The sequence below is a fragment of the Chiloscyllium plagiosum genome, unplaced genomic scaffold (genome assembly GCF_037043375.1).
Source record: "Chiloscyllium plagiosum isolate Xiang-an unplaced genomic scaffold, Cpla_swu_hap1 HiC_scaffold_6, whole genome shotgun sequence".
Taxonomy (NCBI): Eukaryota; Metazoa; Chordata; class Chondrichthyes; order Orectolobiformes; family Hemiscylliidae; genus Chiloscyllium; species Chiloscyllium plagiosum.
Genome location: NW_028270144.1, coordinates 103,564,399 through 103,589,858, shown reverse-complemented (window position 1 = coordinate 103,589,858; position 25,460 = coordinate 103,564,399). Strand labels below are relative to the sequence as shown.

General features: G+C 41.5%; 1 protein-coding gene across 1 annotated transcript in view; it reads left to right on the top strand.

Annotated features, from left to right (window-relative positions):
- vps36 (vacuolar protein sorting 36 homolog) overlaps positions 1 to 25,460 on the top strand; it is a 58,297-nt gene that overhangs the window by 20,981 nt on the left and 11,856 nt on the right. The window contains exons 5-9 of the mRNA XM_043692140.2: positions 1,987 to 2,076; positions 4,222 to 4,308; positions 13,301 to 13,333; positions 15,067 to 15,144; positions 15,671 to 15,805. Of these exons, the coding sequence (XP_043548075.1) occupies positions 1,987 to 2,076; positions 4,222 to 4,308; positions 13,301 to 13,333; positions 15,067 to 15,144; positions 15,671 to 15,805 (423 nt within the window). The remainder of the gene's footprint in view (positions 1 to 1,986; positions 2,077 to 4,221; positions 4,309 to 13,300; positions 13,334 to 15,066; positions 15,145 to 15,670; positions 15,806 to 25,460) is intronic.

Below are 25,460 nucleotides of genomic sequence, written 5' to 3'. Positions count from 1 at the left end.
ATTCAGTGTATAATGACATACTGGGCCAGTAAATCAGAGGCCTGAACTGACAATCTAGAGATATGAGTTCATATCCCACCACAGCAGCTGAGGAGTTTACATTGTTTAAATAAATCTGGAATTAAAAAAATGCTGGTTATCTATATGGTCCACTAATGAGCTTTAAAGAAGGAAATGTGCCACAATTACCTGATTTGGTCTATATTTGACTCCAGATTCAGAGCAATGTGTTTGACTTTTAACTGGCAACAAATAATTCTGTTGTATTGAAGATACATAACTCCATCATAACTTTCTCAAGCAATTCGGGATGTGCAATAAACATTGCTGCTGCCAGTGATGACCTTGTTCCATGCATGAATTAGAAAGAAGAAATTGATTTTCTTCTCATGGAAATCCCAACCTGTTTAATAATTGCATCCTCTGGTCTGGTAACTGCATATTAAATCTTCTCCCTTGGTGTTCTGACATCCTATTTGTACTTTGGACATCAGACTGTGCTCAGTACTCCCAAATGTATTCTACATAAATTTAATTCTATATAAATTTAACGTTGCATCCCTGCTTTTATGTTCTATTTCTCCAGAGTCGGATTGCTGTATTTGGCAAGGCTGTTTAAATGCAGGGAGCCTCTGTCACAGGAAGATGAAAGTAGACCATGAAATGTACAGAGCTACTGGGGAACAGACATATTATCTGTTTAATGTAGATTAAGAAAGCTTGTACTTTTGCAGCGATTTGATATATTACTCATTAGGAACAGTGTTCATTAGTTGTGGCTAAAGGATGATGTTACAGAGAGCAGTACTTTTTAATTTTAACCCACTTCATCTTTGCTGTTGAAATTAAACCTTTTAATCATTGAAATCTTACAGCATTTTCTTCTAATTATTGCTCATCAGAAGTGATGATGGATTTGCCTTTCAGTTTTTATACTCATTCTGAGTTTGTCCCTCCAGGAAGCAAATTGAGTCGGGTAAGATCAAAAAAAGAGCAAAGGGTTGATTTTATTTCTGGGTGCCTTGAGGGCAATGTGCCAATAGATTTTAACTCCCAACATTCCCCATACATATAATGCAACATTATTTCTCAACCAACATGTTAGACATAAGAATGTTTGTGCAGTTGGGTCTCTATGTAAATCCTATTAAATTCAAGGTTCAAATTGATATCAGGTGATGGTAGTTAAGACATGATTTACAAAAGATTTCAAGAAGAATATCTTGTTGAATGATCATTGAAACCTGGAATTTATCTCTGCATGCTCCAGCTTTGTTTTTTATGATTACTCCTTCACCCTCTGCAATTTCTTTTTCCTTTCTGGTATCCCATCCTGAAGATGCTGATTCTTCTGGTTGTGCGCTTACCTGAGTCATTGTTTATCTGTGCGGTTGTTTAGTCATGGAGAAACAACTCCAACATTCACAGACTTAATTTCCAGCATGAGTGTTATCACTTGTGGTCTAGAGTAAGATTGCCCACTACTACCATCAATCTTTGGATACCTAGTGTGTCTATCGTTAGGAATTTGTAAGACATGTTCAAACCCCCAAATCTGCTGCAATTTAAACATCTTGCCAGGGACCGAGGTTTGATTCCCGCTTTGGGCGACTGTCTGTGTGGAGTTTGCACATTCTCCCCATGTAGGCATAGGTTTCCTCCGGGTGCTCCGGTTTCCTCCCACAGTCCAAAGATGTGCAGGACAGGTGAATTGGCCATGCTAAATTGTCCATAGTGTTAGGTGCATTAGTCAGGGGTAAGTATAGGATTGAGGAATGTGTCTGGGTGGGTTACTCTTCAGAGGATCGGTGTGGACTTGTTGGGCCGAAGGGCCGTAGGGAATCTAATCTAATCACTTTACAAATATAAAGTGCTATAATTTTATTATAATTGTACTAATTGTAAATTGCTATTTGATATGAGAATCACATTTTCAAAACTGTTGTTATGAACAACTGTGATCGATGTTTAACATTGTTGTTAAAGTTTTATAGACGATTATCAGAAGAATTGTCTCAAAAGCGATGGGAGCGAATTTCAGTATCTCAACCAATGCAGTCACCCAGTAGATCACAAGTAGGTATTGATGTCAGATTTCCTGCCTTAATGTATTGTGATCATTTAAAATGTTTACTGTGCCGAAACACATGAAAATTGGTGTCCTCCCTGTATCCATTTTGTATTCCTTCACTGCATTAGCTAGTGGTTTACACTTTGTAAGTAGATAATGAATGGATAGTTGTCAGAATGAGCGGTGGTCATTGGAAAGGAAAGAACTTGGGATGGTGAAGGTGTGTTGGGGAGGTTGATTAGCCTATTGTGTTGGTCAGTAATCCATTTTTGTGTTACACATCAGGATGAATGTTTTCCCAAGTCCAGCATATGTTTGGTCAGATGCAGTGTTAAAACTTTATATACCCTGTTTTGAAGAAGCACCTTGGTTTCATTCACAACAAATCTCTTTTTCAATTGAATCATCTTTGTTGCCCTTCTCAATCAGTTAAAAAGAAACCAAAGAGCTTTGGTTGCTAGAAATCAGAAGCAAAAACAGAAAATGCTGAGAAAGCTCAGTAGGTCTGGAAGCATAGAGTCATGGAGTCATAGGGAGATGTACAACATCTGTAGAGAGAAAGCAGAATTAACATTTCTGGTCCATTGACCCTTCCTCAGAACTGACTGCAGGCTGAAAAAGCATGGTATGTGCTAGAAAAGGGATTTGGGGTGGGGGGAGTAAATGATAGGTGGAAATGGAGCTCAGAGAGATAATTAGTGGCTGAAAGGGTTGATTGTGGTATAAGTCCATGTGATAACAAAGCCTGGTGTGTGGAGATGGGGTAAGGACATGGAGAAGATACTCAGTCCCTAAACTTATTGAACTCAATATTGAGTCCTGAATTTGGAGATGCTGGTGTTGGATTGGGGTGTACAAAGTTAAAATTCACACACCAGGTTATAGTCCTACAGGTTTAATTGGAAGCACTAAGTTTTGGGGTGCCGCTACAACCACATGATGAAGGAGCGGCGCTCCGAAAGCTAGTGCTTCCAATTAAATCTGTTGGACTATAACCTGGTGTTGTGTGATTTTTAACTTTGTGTCCTGAAGGCTGCAGAGTCTCCAAGGAGACATGTTGCCATCTCATGGGCTGCTACCACAATCAACCCATTGTCAGCCACTAATGATCCTTATTAGCAGTTATTGATTCTCCCAAGGCTGCACTTTAACCATTCCTTTCTCTGCCCAATTATTGTTCTCTCTCTTTGGACTTGGTTCACTTAATGCTTTAAAACTCTAAGAAAACTAATTCTAAAATTTCAGAAAATACACAGCTGAAATTAATTGGCATATATAAACTATTTTATGCATAAATATTTGTACTTGAATGTTGGTTTTGTATTATTATATCTGTCAAAAGAATATTTTGTAGTTTAGACCATTAAATGCAATTAAATATTTAAAAAATAGTTCTGATCCCCCTTCGACTCCTTTTCCTTTACCTGCAAATCTAATCTAACTCATTTCATTAACTGTGGAAGTGAATTCCACAGCCTTAATTGTATGTAAAAACTTTGTGCCATTGTCGACACAATTTCACTTTAGCAACGTTACGATGAGCTCATGAAACAGAATATCAGGCTTACCTTACGCCACCTGAAATCGATGTATATTTCAAAAGGGGAAAAACATGTATAGCTGTGACGATAGAGGAACAAGCTGAAGGGAAGCTGATTCAATCCGTGGCCACAGACACAATGTGCCAACGACCTTGTTCTGTGCCATGTGGATCCATTCTATGAAATGTTAGATATAATTCAACTCAGTAATTTCTCACAGAATTAGTTTTAATTTTTTAATTATGCCAATGAAGGAAAAAGCAGAGCCTATGTTTTGCACTCCCTTCAGGCAGCGAGAAATAACCTACAGGTACTGATGCAAGAGCAATGTTGTTGAACGTTGACCAGGTTGACAATGTCATCCCAGACATGGAGCAGTGTGCAACAGAGAGGAAGATAATCACTCTTTAAAAAGGGATGCAAAAGCCAGACTCCGATTTCAACTGCTAATAATAAAAATAACCATGTTCCCTTCAAAGTTCATTTCCTTTGAGAGCATTTAACAATCACATGTAGTAGGAAGTAACTGCATTCGTAAGAGAACAAAAACTCCACTAGAACATTTAGCACATTTGATGTGGAATTAATAAAAATTTCCTATTTTTGCAGGCAGGAAAAGTGAAGGCTGTTGGAATTGTGGGTATTGAAAGGAAGTTGGAGGAAAAACGAAAGGAGACCGACAAAAACATCTCTGAAGTAAGTTGTTGTGAATGTTCAAGGCCAGTCATCTGTCTGAATCCACTGTATCCATTTCCTGTGAAATAATAGAGTGAATACTGTGTCAAAACAGATCTCCCTGAGATTGTTTCACCCTGAAACACCAGAATAGGTGTCTAGTATTTAGGAAGGAAATGTTATTTATATGAATACTTTTTTTAAACTTTGTATTGTGCTTTATGAGGATTATAAAGTTTAAACAAGATGACTTTGTTGCAAATTTTCCTGATTTGGCCAGTATATTACATTGTAGTACAGAATTAAACGCTGTGAAATTAAGGCACTGATATTTCTGTTCCAAAGCTGTGGTAATGAATATATCTGCTCGTCTTGCATATATCCATGTGACATTAAGACAACATGATAGTGACATGGTGCATTTCTGTAAAGATACTTGCTGTACAATGAAGGTTGTCTTTGAGAATTTGACAGATCATTTTGTGGAAGAATAATTTCTGCTTGCTCATTACCCATTCCATATTATGGAACATGGTACAAATGCTGTATCTGTCATCTAACTGGGTTTTCCCAACATTGAAGAGGCAGCATGAGTGAATCTGGGGCTCAAGTTGGTAAAGTCATTTTCAAGTGTCAGGGCTTTAGTGCTATAGAACTGGTATAGAATGCACTGAAATTAATCTTTCTTGTTGCCAAACTGCAGAGTGAAAGCTATGTTATTTTTCTCCGATGAGAGAATGCCTCATGAACAGGCTGGGACTGTTTTCCCTGGAGTGTCGGAGGCTGAGGGGTTATCTTATAGAGGTTTACAAAATTATGAGGGGCATGGATAGGGTAAATAGGCAAAGTATTTTCTCTGGGGTCAGGGAGTCCAGAAATAGAGGGCATAGGTTTAGGGTGAGAGGGGGAAGATGTAAAAGAGACCTAAGGGGCAACTTTTTCACACAGAGGGTGGTACGGGTATGGAATGAGCTGCCAGAGGAAGTGGTGGAGGCTGGTACAATTGCAACATTGAAAAGGCATCTGGATGGGTATATGAATAGGAAGGGTTTGGAGAGATATGGGCTGGGTGCTGGCAGGTGGGACTAGATTGGGTTGGGATATCTGGTCGGCATGGACGGGTTGGACCGAAGGGTCTGTTTCCATGCTGTACATCTCTATGACTCTATAAGTGTACTACCTACCAACTCTAGTTAGGTGTCGCTGATGATCATGGGAACAAACCACAGCAGAACTCTAAAAGTCAAGTAGATCTGAAAATAAAGAATAACCTGCACTATGTTATGGCCCAGGTCCGGCCCTTCAAAACATTTTTAAGCAGGTAGCCCAGACCGTAACTTTGCTATTTTTTTCAGTAAGTGTATAGTGGAATATTCCCAGAGTGAATTAGCTGGTCGGACAGCTGAATTTTAAACAAACAATTTATTTACAAATTTACGGAATGAAAGACAACAAACCGAAAATAGAAGACCCAAATAACTTACCTATCTGAACCCAACAGGCTATCCCGACTTAATGATGCTGTTCCAAAATACTTGCAACAATCCCAATAATCAGACCCCTTAGCACAAAGAGTAAAAATGACACAAAAAGCTTACAGGTTACAAAGTCAGAAGGAGGGAGAGAACTTCCGATTTCAACTGTGACCCTGACTCAACTAACCTCTGAACTGAACTGAACTGACATGCACAGCTAGAGAGCTGGCCATGCCCCCTAAATTAAACCTTTTTTAAAAGACCTGAAACCAGAGGCATTATCTGTCAGACGTAAACAAAAAGAACCCCAATAAATCTTTTATACCCAGCCCAATTACCCCCGTCTGAAAAAAATCTCAAGGGCACAGAAACTTTGAGAAAGGACCAGCTTTGTGAGAACTGAAATAAAAATGTGACTTACTGAGGAATGAATGGCAGTTTTCTTTTGTATTGTAAGGAAAGTCAAAATCTTAACTTTGAGTTAGGCATAATTCTCACTCTTTAGACACTGGGAGAATGTGCAAACTCCACACAGACAGTCAAACCCGGCTTTAACCTGCTACTGTGAGGCAGCAGTGCTAACCATTGAGCCACTGTGCTGCTCCCATGTATTGCTAAAACTGAGATTGTATTCAGCAAAATAAATTGACATATAGTTTACTATATATTGGATCAAATTGCAATTACTATTCATAGAAATACGTGGTGGCTTAGTGTTTAGCATTGCTACCTCGCAGCACCAGGGATCCGGGTTTGATTCTATCCTCGGGTGACTGTCCGTGTGAAGTTTGCATTTCTCCCAGTGTCTGTGTAGGTTTCCTCCGTGTGCTCTGATTTCCTCCCATTGTCTAAAGATGTACAGGTTAAATGAATTGGCCATGCTAAATTGCCCATAGTGTTCGGGGATGTGTAGGCGAGGTGCATTAGTTGGGTAAATGTCGAGTTATAGGGTAGGGGAATGGGTATGGGTGGGATACTCTTCTGTGGGTTGGTGTGGACTTGTTGGGCCAGTGTTTCCACACTGTAGAGGTTCTATGATTCTGTGAAAACCAAAACAAGAAAAGCTCCATTGCAAAATAATATTGTATTTTGAATTTCTTTTCAAGTCCTTTGAAAATGACAAGCTATTTTGATTTTACAGATGAATTACATCATATTTAGTGACCCCAGTTCTAGTAAAGGTTTCCTGCCAGAGCTGTTTGTCTCTGATAAGAATCCTGCAGTTCAATTCTATTTATCGCAGGAAGTTCCTGTTAGGTGTGTGCCCATTGCCTTTTGTTCCCAGACTCTCTGAATAATTCCATCATTGGAGAAACAATATTAAGTTGACTTTTCTACTGGTTTTTTAAAAAATAAAACAGTCCTGGAAATTTCCATGGGGTCCTTCAGCTTATCATCTGGAAGAATTTATATTATATTTGTGTTATTTTAGATCACATTGTTTAAACTGAAGAGTGCAAGATACAGAATTGAGCCTACTTAGCCAACACCTCTTAACATAAGGAAAACTTTAAATATTCTATGATATAGAAATGCTAATTACCGATTTTCTTTCTTTAGTGCAAAAATCTAGATAATTTGGCACTCTCAGTATAATTGCTATTTTTAAGTTTAATTTTACCTGGAAGGTCTATATTGTCTTTGTAAATATAGTCAGATACTTTTTGCTTGTTTAGTTGCATCGCTTGGATAGGCTCGAGGCATTAGAAGTTCCAATTGCATTTTAACTGCAGTATCGGAGTTTGAAGGTGCTTTTACATTGATGTGTCAAGGCAGTGCTTTACAAGTTTCCACTTATAGCCAGTGGCACGTGGAATGTGTATTTGATGTCACCTGCAAATACACATAAGAAACAGTCATACTTTGCAAGCCAGTCACGCTGTTGAGTTACCATCTGTTCTGAAAGACTGATTTTAAATAAAAATACAAGTTTTTTTGAACAAATGCTACATGACTGTAGTGGCAACAAGTTGATAAGTGTTTTAACCTTTCTAAGGCATGCCCATACTAGTCAGTAAACCGGAGAGTAATTAGATTAGATTAGATTCAGTGTTCTCCTTAAGCCTCAGATGAAAAAATTTAAAGAAGGCCCAACAAGTCCACACCGACCCTCCGAGCAACCCACCCAGATCCAGTCCCCTACATTCACCCCTGACTAATGCACCTGATGCTACGGGCAATTTAGCATGGCCAATTCACCTAACCTGTCTTTGGACTGTGGGAGGAAACTGGAGCACCCAGAGGAAACCCACACAGACACTGGGAGAATGTGCAAACTCCACACAGACAGTTGCCCAAGGCGGGATTTGAACCCGGGTCCCTGGCGCTGTGAGGCAGCAGTGCTAACCACTGAGCCACCGTGCCGCCCTAACTTTGAAACTTTATATGACTCAGGGAAGAACCAAATAGTTTTCGGAGAATTTGTGAATCTAGATGCAGAATTTGGATTTTTAAGAAAAGAATCTGTTAACAGTGGGAAATGGCAGATGGGGTGACTCTACTTCTGAACATAGTAGGCCATTAGATTTTTGAACGTAGTTTATTGTTTCAGCTGTTGTGCTCCAAATGTGTCACAACTGTCAAAGTAGAGTTTTCAGAGCAGTTTGTTAGATGTGGATTGGCCTGAAGTCACTTAAGGAAGATGAAAGGTCTAATAAAAAGATTTAATTTTTCAGCTTTGTAGTTACTGACCATCAACCAAGCAGGGAAAAGCCTCAAGGAAAACATATATAAATGTTTTAAAGTAATGTTAACACAGTGTAGCAGAGATGTTGTCTTCACTTGTTTATGGCTATGTAGTTATGGCTGCTACACATTTCAGAAATTAGCGAGGAGAACCTAAAGTTGGCCTGAGGTGAACAAATATCCTAGTTGCTAATACAAAATGCTTTTCATTCAACTAGGCATTATTTGATTGTCACTTCAGTAATATAGCCTTCTTTAAATTTTTTCATCTTGAGGCTTAAGGAGAACACTGAAGCAGCACTTGCAACCTGCAAGTTAATCTGTTAACCTTTGCATATAGTGTTGCTTATGAAAGACCTTGTTCAGAAGACAGTGGTGAAAGAGAATAATTTTCTGAGCTTCTAACATCCGTTACTGTAACTCATGAAAAATAGATTCCTTGGTAAGATGAGTTTCATGGAGGTCATGTGTTTATTTTACATGTGATATCCTTTTAATCCCTTATCTGACAAATAGAAAATGAGACTTCTCTCATCTTACACTTAATTATATATTGGACTTCCTGCATAAATAGATTTTCAGGCAAAATGTACCACCATACAATTGTTGAAACCTGTACTAGTTTGTACAGTGAGTAATGCAGTATTATCGAACAATTTGTTATCCAAGTCTTGGGTGGCATGGTGGCACAGTGGTCAGCACTGCTGCCTCACAGCGCCAGAGACCCGGGTTCAATTCCCGACTCCGGCGACCGACTGTGTGGAGTTTGCACATTCTCCCCGTGTCTGTGTGGGTTTCCTCCGGGTGCTCCGGTTTCCTCCCACAGCCCAAAGATGTGCAGGTCAGGTGAATTGGCCATGCTAAATTGCTCGTAGTGTTAAATAAGGGGTAAATGTAGGGGTATGGGTGGGTTGCGCTTCGGCGGGTCGGTGTGGACTTGTTGGGCCGAAGGGCCTGTTAACATTGTAAGTAATCTAATCTCATCTTTGGGCTGGGGAGGTGCGTGACGTGGAGATTTTTGACTTCTGCTCAAAACTGTTGTAAAGTTGGAGAGGCAGATGGACCATGTGTCAGGCAACTCAAACCGTTTTCACCTCGTGTCAATTCTGTGGGTGCTAAATTGGTGTCCCACAGCTGCACATTAGGTTTGGGGGAACAGGAGACAAATTCATTCCCATGCTGAACCAGGTGAGATAACAGTGTAGATTAGAGAGTGTGGCACAAGGGGAGTATGTGTATTAAATGGATTTCCATAACTTATCTGATAAAGTGCTGCTAACATAATGCTCAGATTCACTGTTTAAAGATGATTCACACTAGAAAGTTGAAGCCCATAGAATAAAAGGGATTGACAGCATGAATATGAATTTCGCTGAGTGGTAGATAAGTAATGATAAATGGTTTGTTTTTCAGATTGGAAGAGGGTTAAAAATGGGTTTCCCAAGGTCTCAGTCTTGGGTCTGAGGTTTTTGTTGTTATATATTAATGATCTGGACTTTGGTGTGCTGAGCATGGGTTTAAAACATAAACCTTGGGATTATCATAAACTGTGAAGGAGCATCTGAACTGGCTGTGGAATTAGTAAATGCAAAGCAGATGAAATCTCATGCTGAGAAATATGAAATTGTACAATTTAATAGGAAAACAAGAGGCAATGTATACTTAGAGGAGAAGAAAGACAGGACCTTTCATAACTGCTAGATGTCCCAAAATGCCAATGAACCACTTTTCCATTGTACCAATTCATGGAATGTAGGAAATGAGGCATCTAATTTGTGCATTTCAAACAGCACTGTGATAATTACAAGCTTTTCAGTCATTTTAGTTGATGTTGGGGTTAACGTCCCTCTCTTACTTGATACTTTATGCACTTGTCAGAAAGCAGTCAGAACGTTGGTTCATTGTCTCATCAGAATGTCATCACTGTAGCAGTACGGCACTTACTCAGTACTGCACAGGGGCATCATTGCTTTTTGTGCTGAAATCCTGGAATGGAATGAGCGTGAAGTGACAAAGGAGCTGTAGAAACTGACAAATTAGGGATATATGGACAAAAATCATTGAAAGTGGCAGGCAAGTTGACAAAATCAAAATGGCTTAAAGGATTCTGGACTTAATTATATTTATAAACTAAACAAAAGCAAGGAACTTTTAATGAACACTTAAAAAACTTTGGTTTGGTCCCAGTGTATTGTGTCCAATTTTGAGCATCATAATTTGGGAAGGATGTGAAGGCTTTGGAGACCATGCCAAAAAGATCTATGGGAATGGTCCGAGGGATGTGGGACTTCAGTTATGAACAGAGACTGGTGAAAATGTGATTGTTCTCCTTTGAGAAGAAGAAACTGCAAAGAGATTTTATAGAGGTGCTCCAAATGATCAAAAGTCAGTAGTGAGTAAACGGAGAGAAACCGGTCCCAGTAGTGAAATAGTTGTGCACCAGAAGGCACTGTTTAAGGTGATTCATACAAGAATCAATGGTGGCATGCAGAAAACCTGTGGTTAGAATGCAGTATCTGGTGGAGACAGTTTTCATTGAGGGCAACTGAAAAGAAACTGGAGTGCTAACGGAAAGGTGAGGAGGACCAGACTGGCTAAATCACTCCTGTATAGAGTAGGCAGGGATACAATGGGATGAATGGCTTCCTCCTGTGCTGTGACCAGTTCTTGGTGGTATGATATTAGTGGAAGGTGTTGGAATATTGACCGTGGCCACAGAACCTTTGTGCATCCAGGAGAATTCTTACTTTGCTATGTCCAGCAAAACCTTTTCAACAATCTTCATGCCTGTTCTTGGGTGAATATTAATGGCTTCACTGCCTGACCCAAATGGCAGCCAGCTGTCACCTTCATTGATTGATATTGTTCCTTGCTTTAATGTTTGAACCTTGCAGGTTTATTCAGCAATCATGGGTGAGCATGAAGAAGTTCATCAGAAACAACAATAGCCCCTCTTATGGTGGCAGCTGTAGAAATCACATCACTGAGTTAGTTGGTGTCATTTTAAGTACCCACCACAGAGACTCAACCACGTAACTGAAGCTGTCATTTCAACACAGAACTGGAGGAGTGTTACTCTGCAAAATTTGTTATCTTCCAGATGATGTGATAAACCCAATTTCACTCTACCCTCTTACAGCAATATAAAAGACCCTGTGGCACTATTGTAAACTTTTACTTTTCTAGCCCATGTTACTTCAGTTAATCTGTTCAGAAAATTTCTGATACATTGTGTGGGCGGCTCGGTGGCACAGTGGTTAGCACTGCTGCCTCACAGCGCCAGAGACCCGGGTTCAATTCCAACCTCCGGCGACTGACTGTGTGGAGTTTGCACGTTCTCCCCATGTCTGGGTGGGTTTCCTCCGGGTGCTCCGGTTTCCTCCCACAGTCCAAAGATGTGTAGGCCAGGTAAATTGGCCATGCTAAATTGCCCGTAGTGTTAGGTAAGGGGTAAATGTAGGGGTATGGGTGGGTTGCGCTTTGGCGGGTCGGTGTGGACTTGTTGGGCCGAAGGGCCTGTTTCCACACTGTAAATAATCTAATCTAATCTAATCTAAAGAGCAGATGGGACTTGAACCTGGGCCTCCAGGCTCAAAGATAGAGACACTGCCACATGCACCCTTCAAATGTGTATCCTATACCAATACCACTAAAACATCTAATTCACCTCTTGACTATTAACAGGTGATTGTTTTATAGAAATTGGTTGCTGCATAGTGATTATACTTCAAAGTACTTCAGCTTCTCATGTGACAGCAGTACAGTCAAAATAGATGCTTCATGCAGAATTCACTCTGAAACCTGTTAGAGCAAGTTCTTTGTTTCTGTGGAAAAAAGTAGATGGTTGTTTTCACATTCCAAATAGGATCTGATGTTTGATAACACTGTTGATATTAGCGTTCCTTATTGGAAAAAGTCACGCTTGAAATTGTTATATGTTATTAGTGCCAAACATCCCTCTGATTTGAAGGTGCTTTATGTTTATTTTTGCAGTATAATTGTGAATATTAGTTGTTTAGACAATAGTAGCTCCAGTTGAAAGCTGTTCTTCCTGTTGCGGAAGCATAATGAAAGACAATTTCCCTTCAAATGTTGTGCTAACGCTTTGTTTTTGCTGAAAATGTGTTAAATGTAACACAAAATACATTTATAGAGAGAATTTAATCATGTAATTGGAAATGTCTACATTTTCCTCAAATTTAGCTATTCACCATATGTTATACTTACCTTACATTCAATTATATAAAATGTACATGGATTAATTAAGCATAGAAACAGGCCATTCGGTTTAGCCAGGCAATAATGGCACAGCAGAACACTCAAGCCTTGTCCCATCCTCCTTCTTTCAACTCCATCAGCATAATCGTCAACCACCTTCCATAAAGGATGATCTCATTGATCCCTACAAATACTTAGAGATAGACATGGTAGATGCTTCCCTAGCTGGGAGTCTAGAACCAGGGGGACAAAATTTCAAAATAAGCGAAAGGTCACTTAGGACCAAGTTGAGATTTTTTTGTTTACTCAGAAGATGGTGAATCTTTGGAAATCTTTAACTCAGAGGGCTATGGAACGTCAATCATTGATTATGTTCAGTTTAGAGCTTGACAAATCTAGAAATATCAATGATGGAAAGGCATGTGGCGAAGTGGGGTGGAGGAGTGTTGAAATAGATGATCAGCCATGACTGTATTGAATGGCTGAGCAGGCTCAATGGGCTGAATGGGCTACTTTGGTCCTAGCTCAATATTTGTATTTTAACTTTAAGTATGTCTCTTTGAAATTTTATACAATTAATTAGTTTTTATAATTTATGATTACAATGAGCAGATGTTTTTCTCTTTGATTCCTAGGCTTTTGAAGATCTCAATCAGCTTATGAAAAAGGTAAGCTTCCATGAACACTTCCTATTCAGCTTGTAACAATATTGAACATTAACTGAAAATGACTATTATTGGATTTTAATAAATTAATTAGCAATAAATAAAAGCCACATTAATTGATGATGGATACCATATAATATGATTTCATCTGAGGTAGCATGTATGGCATAGTTCTTAAAAATATATTGGTGACTGTTCTGTTGCAAAACAGAAGCCTTCCTTAACATATTATGAAAGGATTTTGAACCTGTAAGTCACTCAACACCGTGGTGGAAGGTCAAACACTTGCCTCACCTACAGTGATCTGACAAGACTCAAGTTTGTTTTTTTTAGTATATGCAAGGGAAATCACATGTATGCAAAGATGGCACATGAATTCCAGTGATTAATTGCATGTGGTTACAGTTATACTATTACAGTGCATCTAGGTCAGTTGCAGTGATCTAATCATGGGGGTGCCGATTATATAATTCAGCAACCAGCGTCATTAAACTATTCTATCACAGTCCAGTTTACAAACGTTTTTTAGTTCTTGTATGAGGCTTATATGCTCATACATTCTTGTGACACCTCTCAAACCCCACTCTGCTGGTTCAGCAGAGATAACATGTTGGTTGCAGCTGGTCCTAACAGCCTGAGTCTGTGTTGTGTCTTCAACACTTCCCCTTTCAACACAACTGAGGAAAAAACAGCCTGCTTAATAGCTACTCCATTTACCATCTTATGACTCTGTCCACAAGCAATGCATTGTAGCAGAGTGTTCCATTTACAAGATGCAATGTAACAATTTTCCAAGCCTCCGTTGACAGGCCATTCCTTCACCCAGGTGGACAAGGGCAGTAGGGATGTGGAAACACCAAATTTACATGTCCCCTTCCAATTGATGTACCAACTTGATTTGGAATTACTTCACCACACCTTCATGGTCACTGGATTAAAAAACCTGGAATTTCCTTTCCTTCTGACAGCACTGGGTGATTCAAGACAGCAGGTCACTACTACCTTCTTGTGGTTAGTTTGAATTGGCAATGAATACTGGCTTTGTCAGAGATGCTGTCACATCTGTAGGAAAACATTCTTGCAATTCTTTATTGAGCAGCCAGCAGAAGTAGTCACTAGTTCTTCAACACCTTCCTTTTTCATGATGAGAGAAGGGGACACTGTCATTGCAGTCTCCCAGGTCTTGCTTTGATTTGTTTTATGCATATATGTTCCTCCTAATCCCAAATAAATTACAATACAAAGTGAAGTTCTTAAAAAAAGGAAATAAATGTTAGCTCGCAAAGTGATGCTATTGAGCCTAGGGTTCTCTACACAAGACACAAAACCTTTCAGAATGATGGTTACACATCAGCAACTCGAGCATAGTTCCTGATAACAGCATTCCCAAGGATTTGTTGATTTCCAGTTCACTTTGAGTTACACGTGGTGTGAGATTTGAAGGTAAGGGAGAAGAAAATGTTTAGACAAGGTCAAGAAACTGAAGATAAAAGTACAAACGTTTGTTATAAGGCTACATCTTGCTTCTTTTGTAGAGAGGCATCTCTGTGGATCGTAGTAGTTTCTAATCCCACCTAATAAAGAAAGCTTGTTAATTATCAGTCTATGGGCAACTTATCATCTAATACAGCACTTGTCACTATTCATTCTTACTGATCAGTATTCTGAATTGAACTATTTTTTTAACTGGCAAATATATTCAGAATAGAACAAGTAAATCCTTTTGTTTTCTTTAGGCTAAAGAGATGGTTGATTTGTCAAAATTAATAGCAAACAAAATCAAAGATAAGCAAGGAGATATTTCTGAGGATGAGGTAAGAAGTATGTTTAGTTAATTTTAAAGGAATAAAGAATGCTTCATTGGCATCTTTCATATTGCTGATTAATGCTCCAGGTCTCAACAGATAACCACTTGTTACACAGTCAGATGTGGAAGCCATATTCTGCACCAAACCCACAAACAGCAGATGACCAGACAGTTGTTATTCCAGTGTGGATGGGAGTTGTGCATGGATTTCCTGATGACATTTCTGATTAAAAACAAAATGTCCTTTTTCATAACTAAAACCCAATTGTCTCCATTAACAAATGTAGACTGGCATGAAATGGCAAGATTATGAACTGTACTCAACCATTCGTTTGCTAGCTCCGCTTTTAACTGTTTCAGCTAAACCCCACAGACACTTGTTTCTTAAAAAACTTATATTTTTAAAAACTTTATATTACAGCTTTATTAACCTGTACGGTTATTTTCATCTAGTCATATACCATGAAACATCATTAAAAATTGCAACTTGTGTATGTTACAAAGTTAAAATGCATGTACTTTTTGTTTCACAGACTATCCGTTTCAAGTCCTATTTGTTGAGCATGGGCATAGCTAATCCAGTGACCAGAGAAACACATGGATCTGGAACACATTACCACATGCAACTGGCTAAACAGCTGGTGGAAATGTTGCAAGTACCTGTTGAGGTAAATAATGCTCCTTAGCTGCTCTTTCCCACCCAAGTGATCAATATTCTGCATCGTAATTCCTGGAAACATTGTGGATTTGGACATGAAACTGAGTGTTGGCAGTTATAAACCCGGTGGCAGTATATTGCAACAACAGCATGACATTTATATAACACCTTTTAAGATTGCTGTTATGAGCCAGCCCAAAGAAATTAAACAAGTTAAAATTGACACTGAGCCAAAGAGTTTGTTGATAGATGAGTAAGAAGAAAAGCAGAGTGTGAGGGCTTTTTGTGATTCCTATTTTACATGATTGCTTGTATACTCACCCTATATTGCATGAGCAATAAGTCAAACATATATTTTTTAAAAAGTGCATCACCATATTTGTGGGTTCAAAATATCTGTTGGATAATGCTGCACTATAACAATGTCTTGCAACAGTGTAGCAACTTTAATGTAGAAAAAGCTTAAGATATTTTACACATAACTTCAAAATGAATTATAAGAATTTGGAAGTTGTAGTTTAAGACAGTTTACAGACAATTTCTGCTTTTCATATTTCAGATGGTACTTTACTATTCAGATGTTTAAAGCACGCCTCTGCGTTACTCTTGGTAATAGCAAAAAGAAATATAAGAAGGCAATTGAAATGTAGAGACAAATTGTTCAGCAAATGAAAAAACCACAGCCATATGTATCGACGTTGATAAAGACCCTGCGTATAAATGTATCCCATGTTTAATATCAATTAGAATTTCTAACTATCCAAGAGAGATGCATAAAATATTGTATTATTTTGAATTAGTCTAGTGTAGTCCATACAAAACTGCCTTGAAATATGTCCGTACCCACATGTGCAATATGTCACTGGGAATTTCTCTGTTTGCTCACTGATTTAAAATTTTCCAGAGATGGCAATCTGGAGGACACCAAATTTGAGGATGGCACAAATATAAGTGGGAAGATAAGTATTGTGAATGATGCAGTTAGTCTGCAGAGGGATATAGACAAATCGCATAAGTGAGCAAGAAGTGGCAGGTAGTATATAATGTAGGAAAATCTGAAGTTTTGTACTTTGCCAGAAAAAATAGAGTTAAATATTATTTAAATGGGGAAATTCTGCAGAAGGTTACAGCAAAGGGCTTTGGGAGTTCTTTCGTATTAATCATTAAAAGCTACATGCAGGTTCAACAGATAATAGGGAAGTGAAAATAAATGTTGGTTGGCCTTTATTCTAAATGAATGGAATAGAAAAATGGGGGGGGCTTGGAAGAACTATGATGTGGAGGAGTTGTAAACCTCATAATTTTGTAAACCTCTATAAGGTCACCCCTCAGCCTCCGATGCTCCAGGGAAAACAGCCCCAGCCTATTTAGCCTCTCCCTATAGCTGAAAAATGGGGGGGGCTTGGAAGAACTATGATGTGGAGGAGTTGGTGTTGGACTGGGATGGACAAAGTTAAAATCACACACCATGAGTTTATAGTCCAACGGGTTTATTTGGAAGCACTAGCTTTCAGAGCACTGCTCCTTCATCAGGTAGCTGTGGAACAGGATAATAAGACTCAGAACCTACATCAAAAGATTACAGTGTCATGCAACTGAAATGATATATTGAACAAACTTAGATTGTTGTTAAGTCTTTCATCTTTTAGAATGGGCTGCAGATTTCTGTTCATTAGTATGTAAATTCCAGAACTACGTTTAAGTCAAATTCTTGAGATAACTTAAGGTTTTATAAAAAAAAAAGTGACGCCTCTGCTCAGACAATGCATTATAGATGTGAGGTTAGAGTCTTTCTGTATCCCAATCTTGAGTCAGACTGGTTCTATTTCCAGAGTAGGAATTCTTGAAATATTGCATGAATTGACTGCCTGCAGGATTTGTGCTTTTTGAGCAAAATAGAATGTATCTGCAAATACAAATTCACCCCAAAGATTTGTATGTGTGTGTATGTGAGTGCGTGTGAGGGAGTATGTGTTTGTGTGTGTGCGCATGCTTGGTAAAGTGTGAGTGTGAGTATAAGCCTGTGAGAAGGTGTGGGTGTGAGTGTTGGGGGGTATATGTGTGTGCATATGAGAGAGAGCGGGACTGTGTGCGTATGAGTGTATAGTGTGGTGGGGTCACCTGTAGTGTGACGTGAATCCACGGTCCTGGTTGAAGCCATCCTCATGGGTTCCATACTTGGCTATCAGCCTCTGCTTGGTCACTCTGTGTTATTGTGTATCCCGATGTCCGCCTTGGAGGATGGTCACCTGACGATCCAAGGCCGAATGTCCCTGACCACTGAAGTGTTCCCTGACTGGGTGGGAACATCCCTGTCTGGAGATTGTTGCATGGTGTCCATTCATCTGTTGCCATAGCATCTGCTTGGTCTCGCCAATGTACCATACTTCGGGCATTCTTGCCTGCAGCGTATGAGATAGACAATGTTGGCTGAGTCACACGAATACCTGTCGCGTACATAGTGGGTGATGTTCCCATGTGTAATGGTATCTGTGTTAACACTCTGACATGTCTTGCCGTGGTAACCATAACAGGGTTGTTCAGTGTTGTGGTCCATGTTGTCCTGAAGGCTGGGCAGTTTGCTGTGAACAGTGGTCTGTTTAAGGTTTAGCAGTTATTTAAAGGCCAGAAGTAGAGGTGTAGGGAAGATCTTGGCGAGGTGCTCATCCTCGTCGATAATGTGTTTCAGGCTGCAAAGAACATGGCTTGGAATCTCTGCTCCCAGGAAGTACTGGACAACGAAGGGTACCCTTCTGAGGAGTTATTACAGTTACTTGCTGTGGCACTTTGGAACTGGCAGTCAATGAGTTGAGCATCGTACACTGTTCTTATGAGGGCAGCCTTGAGCACCTTCAAATGTCTGTCGCATTCCTCCTCATCTGAACAGATCTCGTGTATGCATAGGGCTGGTCCGTAGGGGATAGCTTTTTTTAACATGTTTAGGGTGGAAGCTAGAGAAGTGCAGCATCATGAGGTTATCCATGGGTTTGCGGTAGAGTGAGGTACTGAGGTGCCTGTCCTTGATGGAGATGCGTGTGTCCAAGAATGAGACACATACTAAAGAGTAAGTCTGATGGTGGGATGAAACTTGTTGATGTCACTGTGTTGTTGTTTCAGTGACTCCTTGCCATGGATCCGGAGGAAGAAAATGGCGTCTTTATATCTGGTACATAGTGTTGGTTGGAGCAAAGGAGACTTGTCCGATCTTGTGCATAAAAATGTTGGCATAATTGGGGTGCAAATTTGGTCCCCATGGCTGTTCCATGTGCCTGGATGAAGAATTGGTTGTCAAAGATGAAAAAGTTTTGGTTGAGGATGAAGCAGATGAGTTGCAGGATGGTGCTCGGAGATTGGCAGTTGTTGGTATTGAGTACTGAGACTGTTGCAGCGATGCCGTCATAGTGGGGGATGCTGGTGTAGAGTGCAGAAACATCCATTGTGTTGAGGAATGTTCCTGGTTCAGTTGGTCTGTGGGTGCTGAATTTTTGTAAGAAATCTGTAGTGTCACGATGGAAGCTGGGGGTCCCTGTACAATGGGTTTCAAGATGCCCTTGACATAGCCAGGGAGGTTCTTACAGAGTCCCATCGCCTGATATGATGGAACACCCAAATGTATTGACTTTGTGTATCTGTGGAAGGTAGTAGAAATCCCCTCTGCAATAAGTATGTGGGATGAGTGTGTGTAGGGAACTCTGAAGGACTGGATCAAAAATCTTGATCAATGTGTTTAGTTTGCAGGTGTGTTTTTTGGTTGGATCGGCCCGTAGTTGCCTGTAGTGTTCCTGGTTGTTCAGTTGTCAGTACCCTTCCTTGCAGTAGTCTGTTCTATTCCAAATGACGATGGCTCCTCCTTTATCTGCTGGTTTGATAACAGTATTGCAATTGGTTTTGAGAGCCTGGGTGGCATTGCATTGTGATTGGGTGATGTTTTGCTCCAGCTTGTGGGTGCGGTGATGAATCTGGCATTTACACATTTTCTGACCACTTAAGTGCACATGTTGAGCCCAGGGCTCCACTTCAGATCTCTCTGATAGCTGTTCCGGTTCGTCAGTTGGTTCATTGGGATCGCTATTGACATAGAGTCACAGAGTCATCAAGATGTACAGCATGGAAACAGACCCTTCAGTCCAACCCGTCCATGCCGACCAGATAACCCAACCCAATCTAGTCCCACCTACCAGCACCCGGCCCACATCCCTCCCTCCAAACCCTTCTTATTCATATACCCATCCAAATGCCTCTTAAATATTGCAAGTGTACCGGCCTCCACCACTTCCTCCGGCAGCTCATTCCATACACGTACCACCCTCTGCATGAAAAAATTGCCCCTTAGGTGTCTTTTTTATATCTTTCCCCTCTCACCCTAAACCTGTACCCTCTCGTTCTGGACTCCCTGACCCCAGGGAAAAGACTTTGTCTATTTATCCTATCCATGCCCCTCATAATTTTGTAAACCTCTATAAGGTCACCCCTCAGCCTCCGATGCTCCAGGGAAAACAGCCCCAGCCTATTTAGCCTCTCCCTATAGCTGAAATCCTCCAACCCTGGCAACATCCTTGTAAATCTTTTCTGAACCCTTTCAAGTTTCACAACATCTTTCCAATAGGAAGGAGACCAGAATTGCACGCAATATTCCAACAGTGGCCTAACCAATGTCCTGTACAGTTACAACATGACCTCCCAACTCCTGTACTCAATACTCTGACCAATAAAGGAAAGCATACCAAACGCCTTCTTCACTATCCTATCTACCTGTGACTCTACTTTCAAGGAGCTATGAACCTGCACTCCAAGGTGTCTTTGTTCAGCAACACTCCCTAGCACCTTACCATTAAGTGTATAAATGCATCACCTCGCATTTATCTGAATTAAACTCCATCTGCCACTTCTCAGTCCAATGGCCCATCTGGTCCAGATCCTGTTGTAATCTGAGGTAACCCTCTTCGCTGTCCACTACACCTCCAATTTTGGTGTCATCTGCAAACTTACTAACTGTACCTCTTATGCTCGCATCTATTTCATTTATGTAAATGACAAAAAATAGAAGACCTAGCACGGATCCTTGTGGCACTCCACTGGTCACAGGCCTCCAGTCTGAAAAACAACCCTCCACCACCAGCCTCTTTCTTCTACCTTTGAGCCAGTTCTGTATCCAAGTGGCTAGTTCTCTCTATATTCCATGAGATCTAACCTTGCTAATCAGTCTCCCATGGGGAACCTTGTCGAACACCTTACTGAAGTCCATATAGATCACATCTACCGCTCTGCCCTCATCAATCCTCTTTGTCACTTCTTCAAAAAACTCAATCAAGTTTGTGAAACATGATTTCCCATGCACAAAGCCATGTTGACTATCTCTAATCAGTCCTTGCCTTTCCAAATACATATCCATCCTGTCCCTCAGGATTCCCTCCAACAACTTGCCCACCACCGAGGTCAGGCTCACCGGTCTATAGTTCCCTGGCTTGTCTTTACCGTCCTTCTTAAACAGTGGCACTAGGTTTGCCAACCTCCAGTCTTCTGACACCTTACTTGTGACTATCGATGATACAAATATCTCAGCAAGAGGCCCAGCAATCACTTAACTGGCTTCACACAGAGTTCTCGGGTACACCTGATCAGGTCCTGGGGATTTATCCACCTTTAACCGTTTCAAGACATCCAGCACTTCCTCCTCTGTAATCTGGACATTTTACAAGATGTCACCATCTATTTTCCTACAGTCTATACCTTCCATATCCTTTTCCACAGTAAAAACTGATGCAACATATTCATTTAGTATCTCCCCCATTTTCTGTGGCTCCACACAAAGGCCACCTCGCTGATCTTTGAGGGGCCCTACTCTCTCCCTCGTTACCCTTTTGTCCTTAATATATTTGTAAAAACCCTTTGGATTCTCCTTAATTCTATTTGCCAAAGCTATCTCATGTCCCCGTTTTGCCTTCCTGATTTCCCCTTAAGTATACTCCTACTCCTTTATACTCTTCTAAAGATTCACTCGATCTATCCTGTCTATACCTGACATATGCTTCCTTTTCCATCCAGAACCTCATCACCTCAGGGGATCTCCCATCCACCGCCTCCAACCACATAGTCCCACAACCCCGCACCGCCCGTTTCTACCTCCTACCCAAAATCCACAAACCTGACTGCCCCGGCCGACCCATTGTCTCAGCCTGGTCCTGCCCCACCGAACTCATCCTGTCCCCCTTAGTCCAAGAACTCCCCACCTACGTTCGGGACACCACCCACGCCCTCCACCTCCTCCATGATTTTCGCTTCCCCGGTCCCCAACGCCTTATCTTCACCATGGACATCCAGTCCCTGTACACCTCCATCCCCATCACGAAGGACTTAAAGCCCTCCGCTTCTTCCTTTCCCGCCGTACCAACCAGTACCCTTCTACTGACACCCTCCTTCGACTGACTGAACTGGTCCTCACCCTGAACAACTTCTCTTTCCAATCCTCCCACTTTCTCCAAACCAAAGGAGTAGCATGGGCCCCAGCTATGCCTGTCTCTTCGTAGGATATGTGGAACAGTCCATCTTCCGCAGCTACACTGGCACCACCCCCCACCTTTTCCTCCGCTACATCGATGACTGTATCGGCGCCGCCTCGTGCTCCCACGAGGAGGTTGAACAGTTCATCCACTTTACCAACACCTTCCACCCCAACCTCAAATTCACCTGGACCGTCTCAGACTCCTCCCTCCCCTTCCTAGACCTTTCCATTTCTATCTCAGGTGACCAAATCGACACGGACATTTACTATAAACCGACCGACTCCCACAGCTACCTAGACTACACCTCCTCCCACCCTGCCCCCTGTAAAAACGCCATCCCATATTCCCAATTCCTTCGTCTCCGCCGCATCTGCTCCCAGGAGGACCAGTTCCAAAACCGTACAACCCAGATGGCCTCCTTCTTCAAGGACCGCAATTTCCCGCCAGACGTGGTCGACGATGCCCTCCACCGCATCTCTTCCACTTCCCGCTCCTCCGACCTTGAGCCCCGCCCCACCAACCGCCACCAGGACTGAACCCCACTGGTCCTCGCCTACCACCCCACCAACCTCCCATGTACAAAGTATCATCCGCTGCCATTTCCGCCACCTCCAAACGGACCATACCACCAGGGATATATTTCCCTCCCCTCCCCTATCAGCATTCCGAAAAGACCACTCCCTCCGTGACTCCCTCGTCAGGTCCACACCCCTCACCAACCCAACCTCCACTCCCGGCACCTTCCCCTGTAACCGCAAGAATTGCAAAACTTGCACCCACACCTCCCCCCTTACTTCCCTCCAAGGCCCCAAGGGACACTTCCATATCCGCCACAAATTTACCTGCACCTCCACACACATCATCTATTGCATCCGCTGCACCCGATGTGGCCTCCTCTATATTGGGGAGACAGGCCGCCTACTTGCGGAACGTTTCGGAGAACACGTCTGGGACACCCGCACCAACCAACCCAACCACCCCGTAGCCCAACACTTTAACTCCCCCTCTCACTCCACCAAGGACATGCAGATCCTTGGACTCCTCCATCGCCAGACCATGGCAACACGACGGTTGGAGGAAGAGCGCCTCATCTTCTGCCTGGGAACCCTCCAACCACAAGGGCTGAACTCTGATTTCTCCAGTTTCCTCATTTCCCCTCCCCCCACCTTGTCTCAGTCAAATCCCTCGAACTCAGCACCGCCTTCCTAACCTGCAATCCTCTTCCTGACCTCTCTGCCCGCACCCCACTCCGGCGTATCACCCTCACTTTGACCTCCCTCCACCTATCGCATTTCCAAAGCCCCTCCCCCAAGTCCCTCCTCCCTATCTTTTATCTTAGCCTGCTGGACACACTTTTCTCATTCCTGAAGAAGGGCTTATGCCCGAAACGTCGATTCTCCTGTTCCTTGGATGCTGCCTGACCTGCTGCGCTTTTCCAGCAACACATTTTCAGCTTCCTTTTTCTTAACCAAACCCTCAATTTCTTTAGTCATCCAGCATTCCCTATACTTACCAGCCTTTCCTTTCACCCTGACAGGAATATACTTTCTCTGGATTCTTGTTATCTCATTTCTGAAGGCTTCCCATTTTCCAGCCATCCGTTTACCTGCAAACATCTGTGTCCAATCAGCTTTTGAAAGTTCTTGCCTCATACCATCAAAATTGGCCTTTCTCCAATTTAGAACTTCAACTTTTAGATCTGGTCTATCCTTTTCCATCACTATTTTAAAACGAATAGAATTATGGTCGCTGGCCCCAAAGTGCTCCCCCACTGACACCTCAGTCACCTGCCCTGCCTTATTTCCCAAGAGTAGGTCATGTTTTGCACCTTCTCTAGTAGGTACATCCACACACTGAATCAGGAAATTGTCTTGTTCACACTTAAGAAATTCCTCTCCATCTAAACCTTTAACACTATGGCAGTCCCAGTCGATGTTTGGAAAGTTAAAATCCCCTACCATAGCTACCCTATTAATCTTGCAGATAGCTGAAATCTCCTTACAAGTTTGTTTTTCAATTTCCCTCTGACTATTTGGTGGTGGGGGGGGTCTATAATACAATCCCAATAAGGTGATCATCCCTTTTTTTTCTCAGTTCCACCCAAATAACTTCCTTGATGTATTTCCGGGAATATCCTCCCTCAGCACAGCTGTAATGCTATCTCTTATCAAAAATGCCACTCCCCCTCCTCTTTTGCCTCCCTTTCTATCCTTCCTGTAGCATTTGTATCCTGGAACATTTAAGCTGCCAGACCTGCCCATTCCTGAGCCATGTTTCTGTAATTGCTATGATATCCCAGTCCCATGTTCCTAACCATGCCCTGAGTTCATCTGCCTTCCCTGTTAAGCCCCTTGCATTGAAATAAATGCAGTTTAATTTATTAATCCTACCTTGTCTCTGCCTGCCCTGACTGTTTGACTCACTTCTGTTCTCAGCTGTACCAGTCTCAGATTGATCTCTTTCCTCACTATCTCCCTGGGTCTCCCCTGAGAATCCATCACCCCCTACATTTTCCAAAACAGCGCATACCTGTTTGAAATGGGTATATCCACAAAAGACTCCTGCCCTAGGTGCCTACCTCTCTCACCCTTCCTGGAGTTAACCCATCTATGTGACTGTATCTGAGACTTTCCCCCTTTCCTTTAACTGCCATCCATCACATACTGTTGCTGTTGCAAATTGCTCATCGCTTCTAACTGTCTCTCCAACCGATCCACTCAATCTGATAAGATTCACATCCAACAGCATTTATGGCAGATATAATCCGCAGTAACCCTTAAACTCTCTTTAAACTCCCACATCTGACAAGAAGTACATATCACTGCAAAGGCCATTTTTTCTCCTTCACAATCTACAGACCCAGAAAATAACACCGTCTTATTCCTCTACAAAACACTGCCCCAGGTTACATTAATAGTTATGGCTTGTATTTTAAGTTTAATCAAGAGACTTATCTCCAAAAACTTATAATCAAGAAATAACCCACTGTACTCACTACTGCAGCTTTTCTATTGGACAGACTTAAAACAACAATTAACTTATCTGATTCTGTGTTGTGAACTTCGCCAAACAGGTTCCTCCAAGATTAGTTGTGAAATCCACTGTTTGTTAATTTTCCCAGACGCCCTCCGATGTCCAGCGATACATGAATTCAAAAACAGC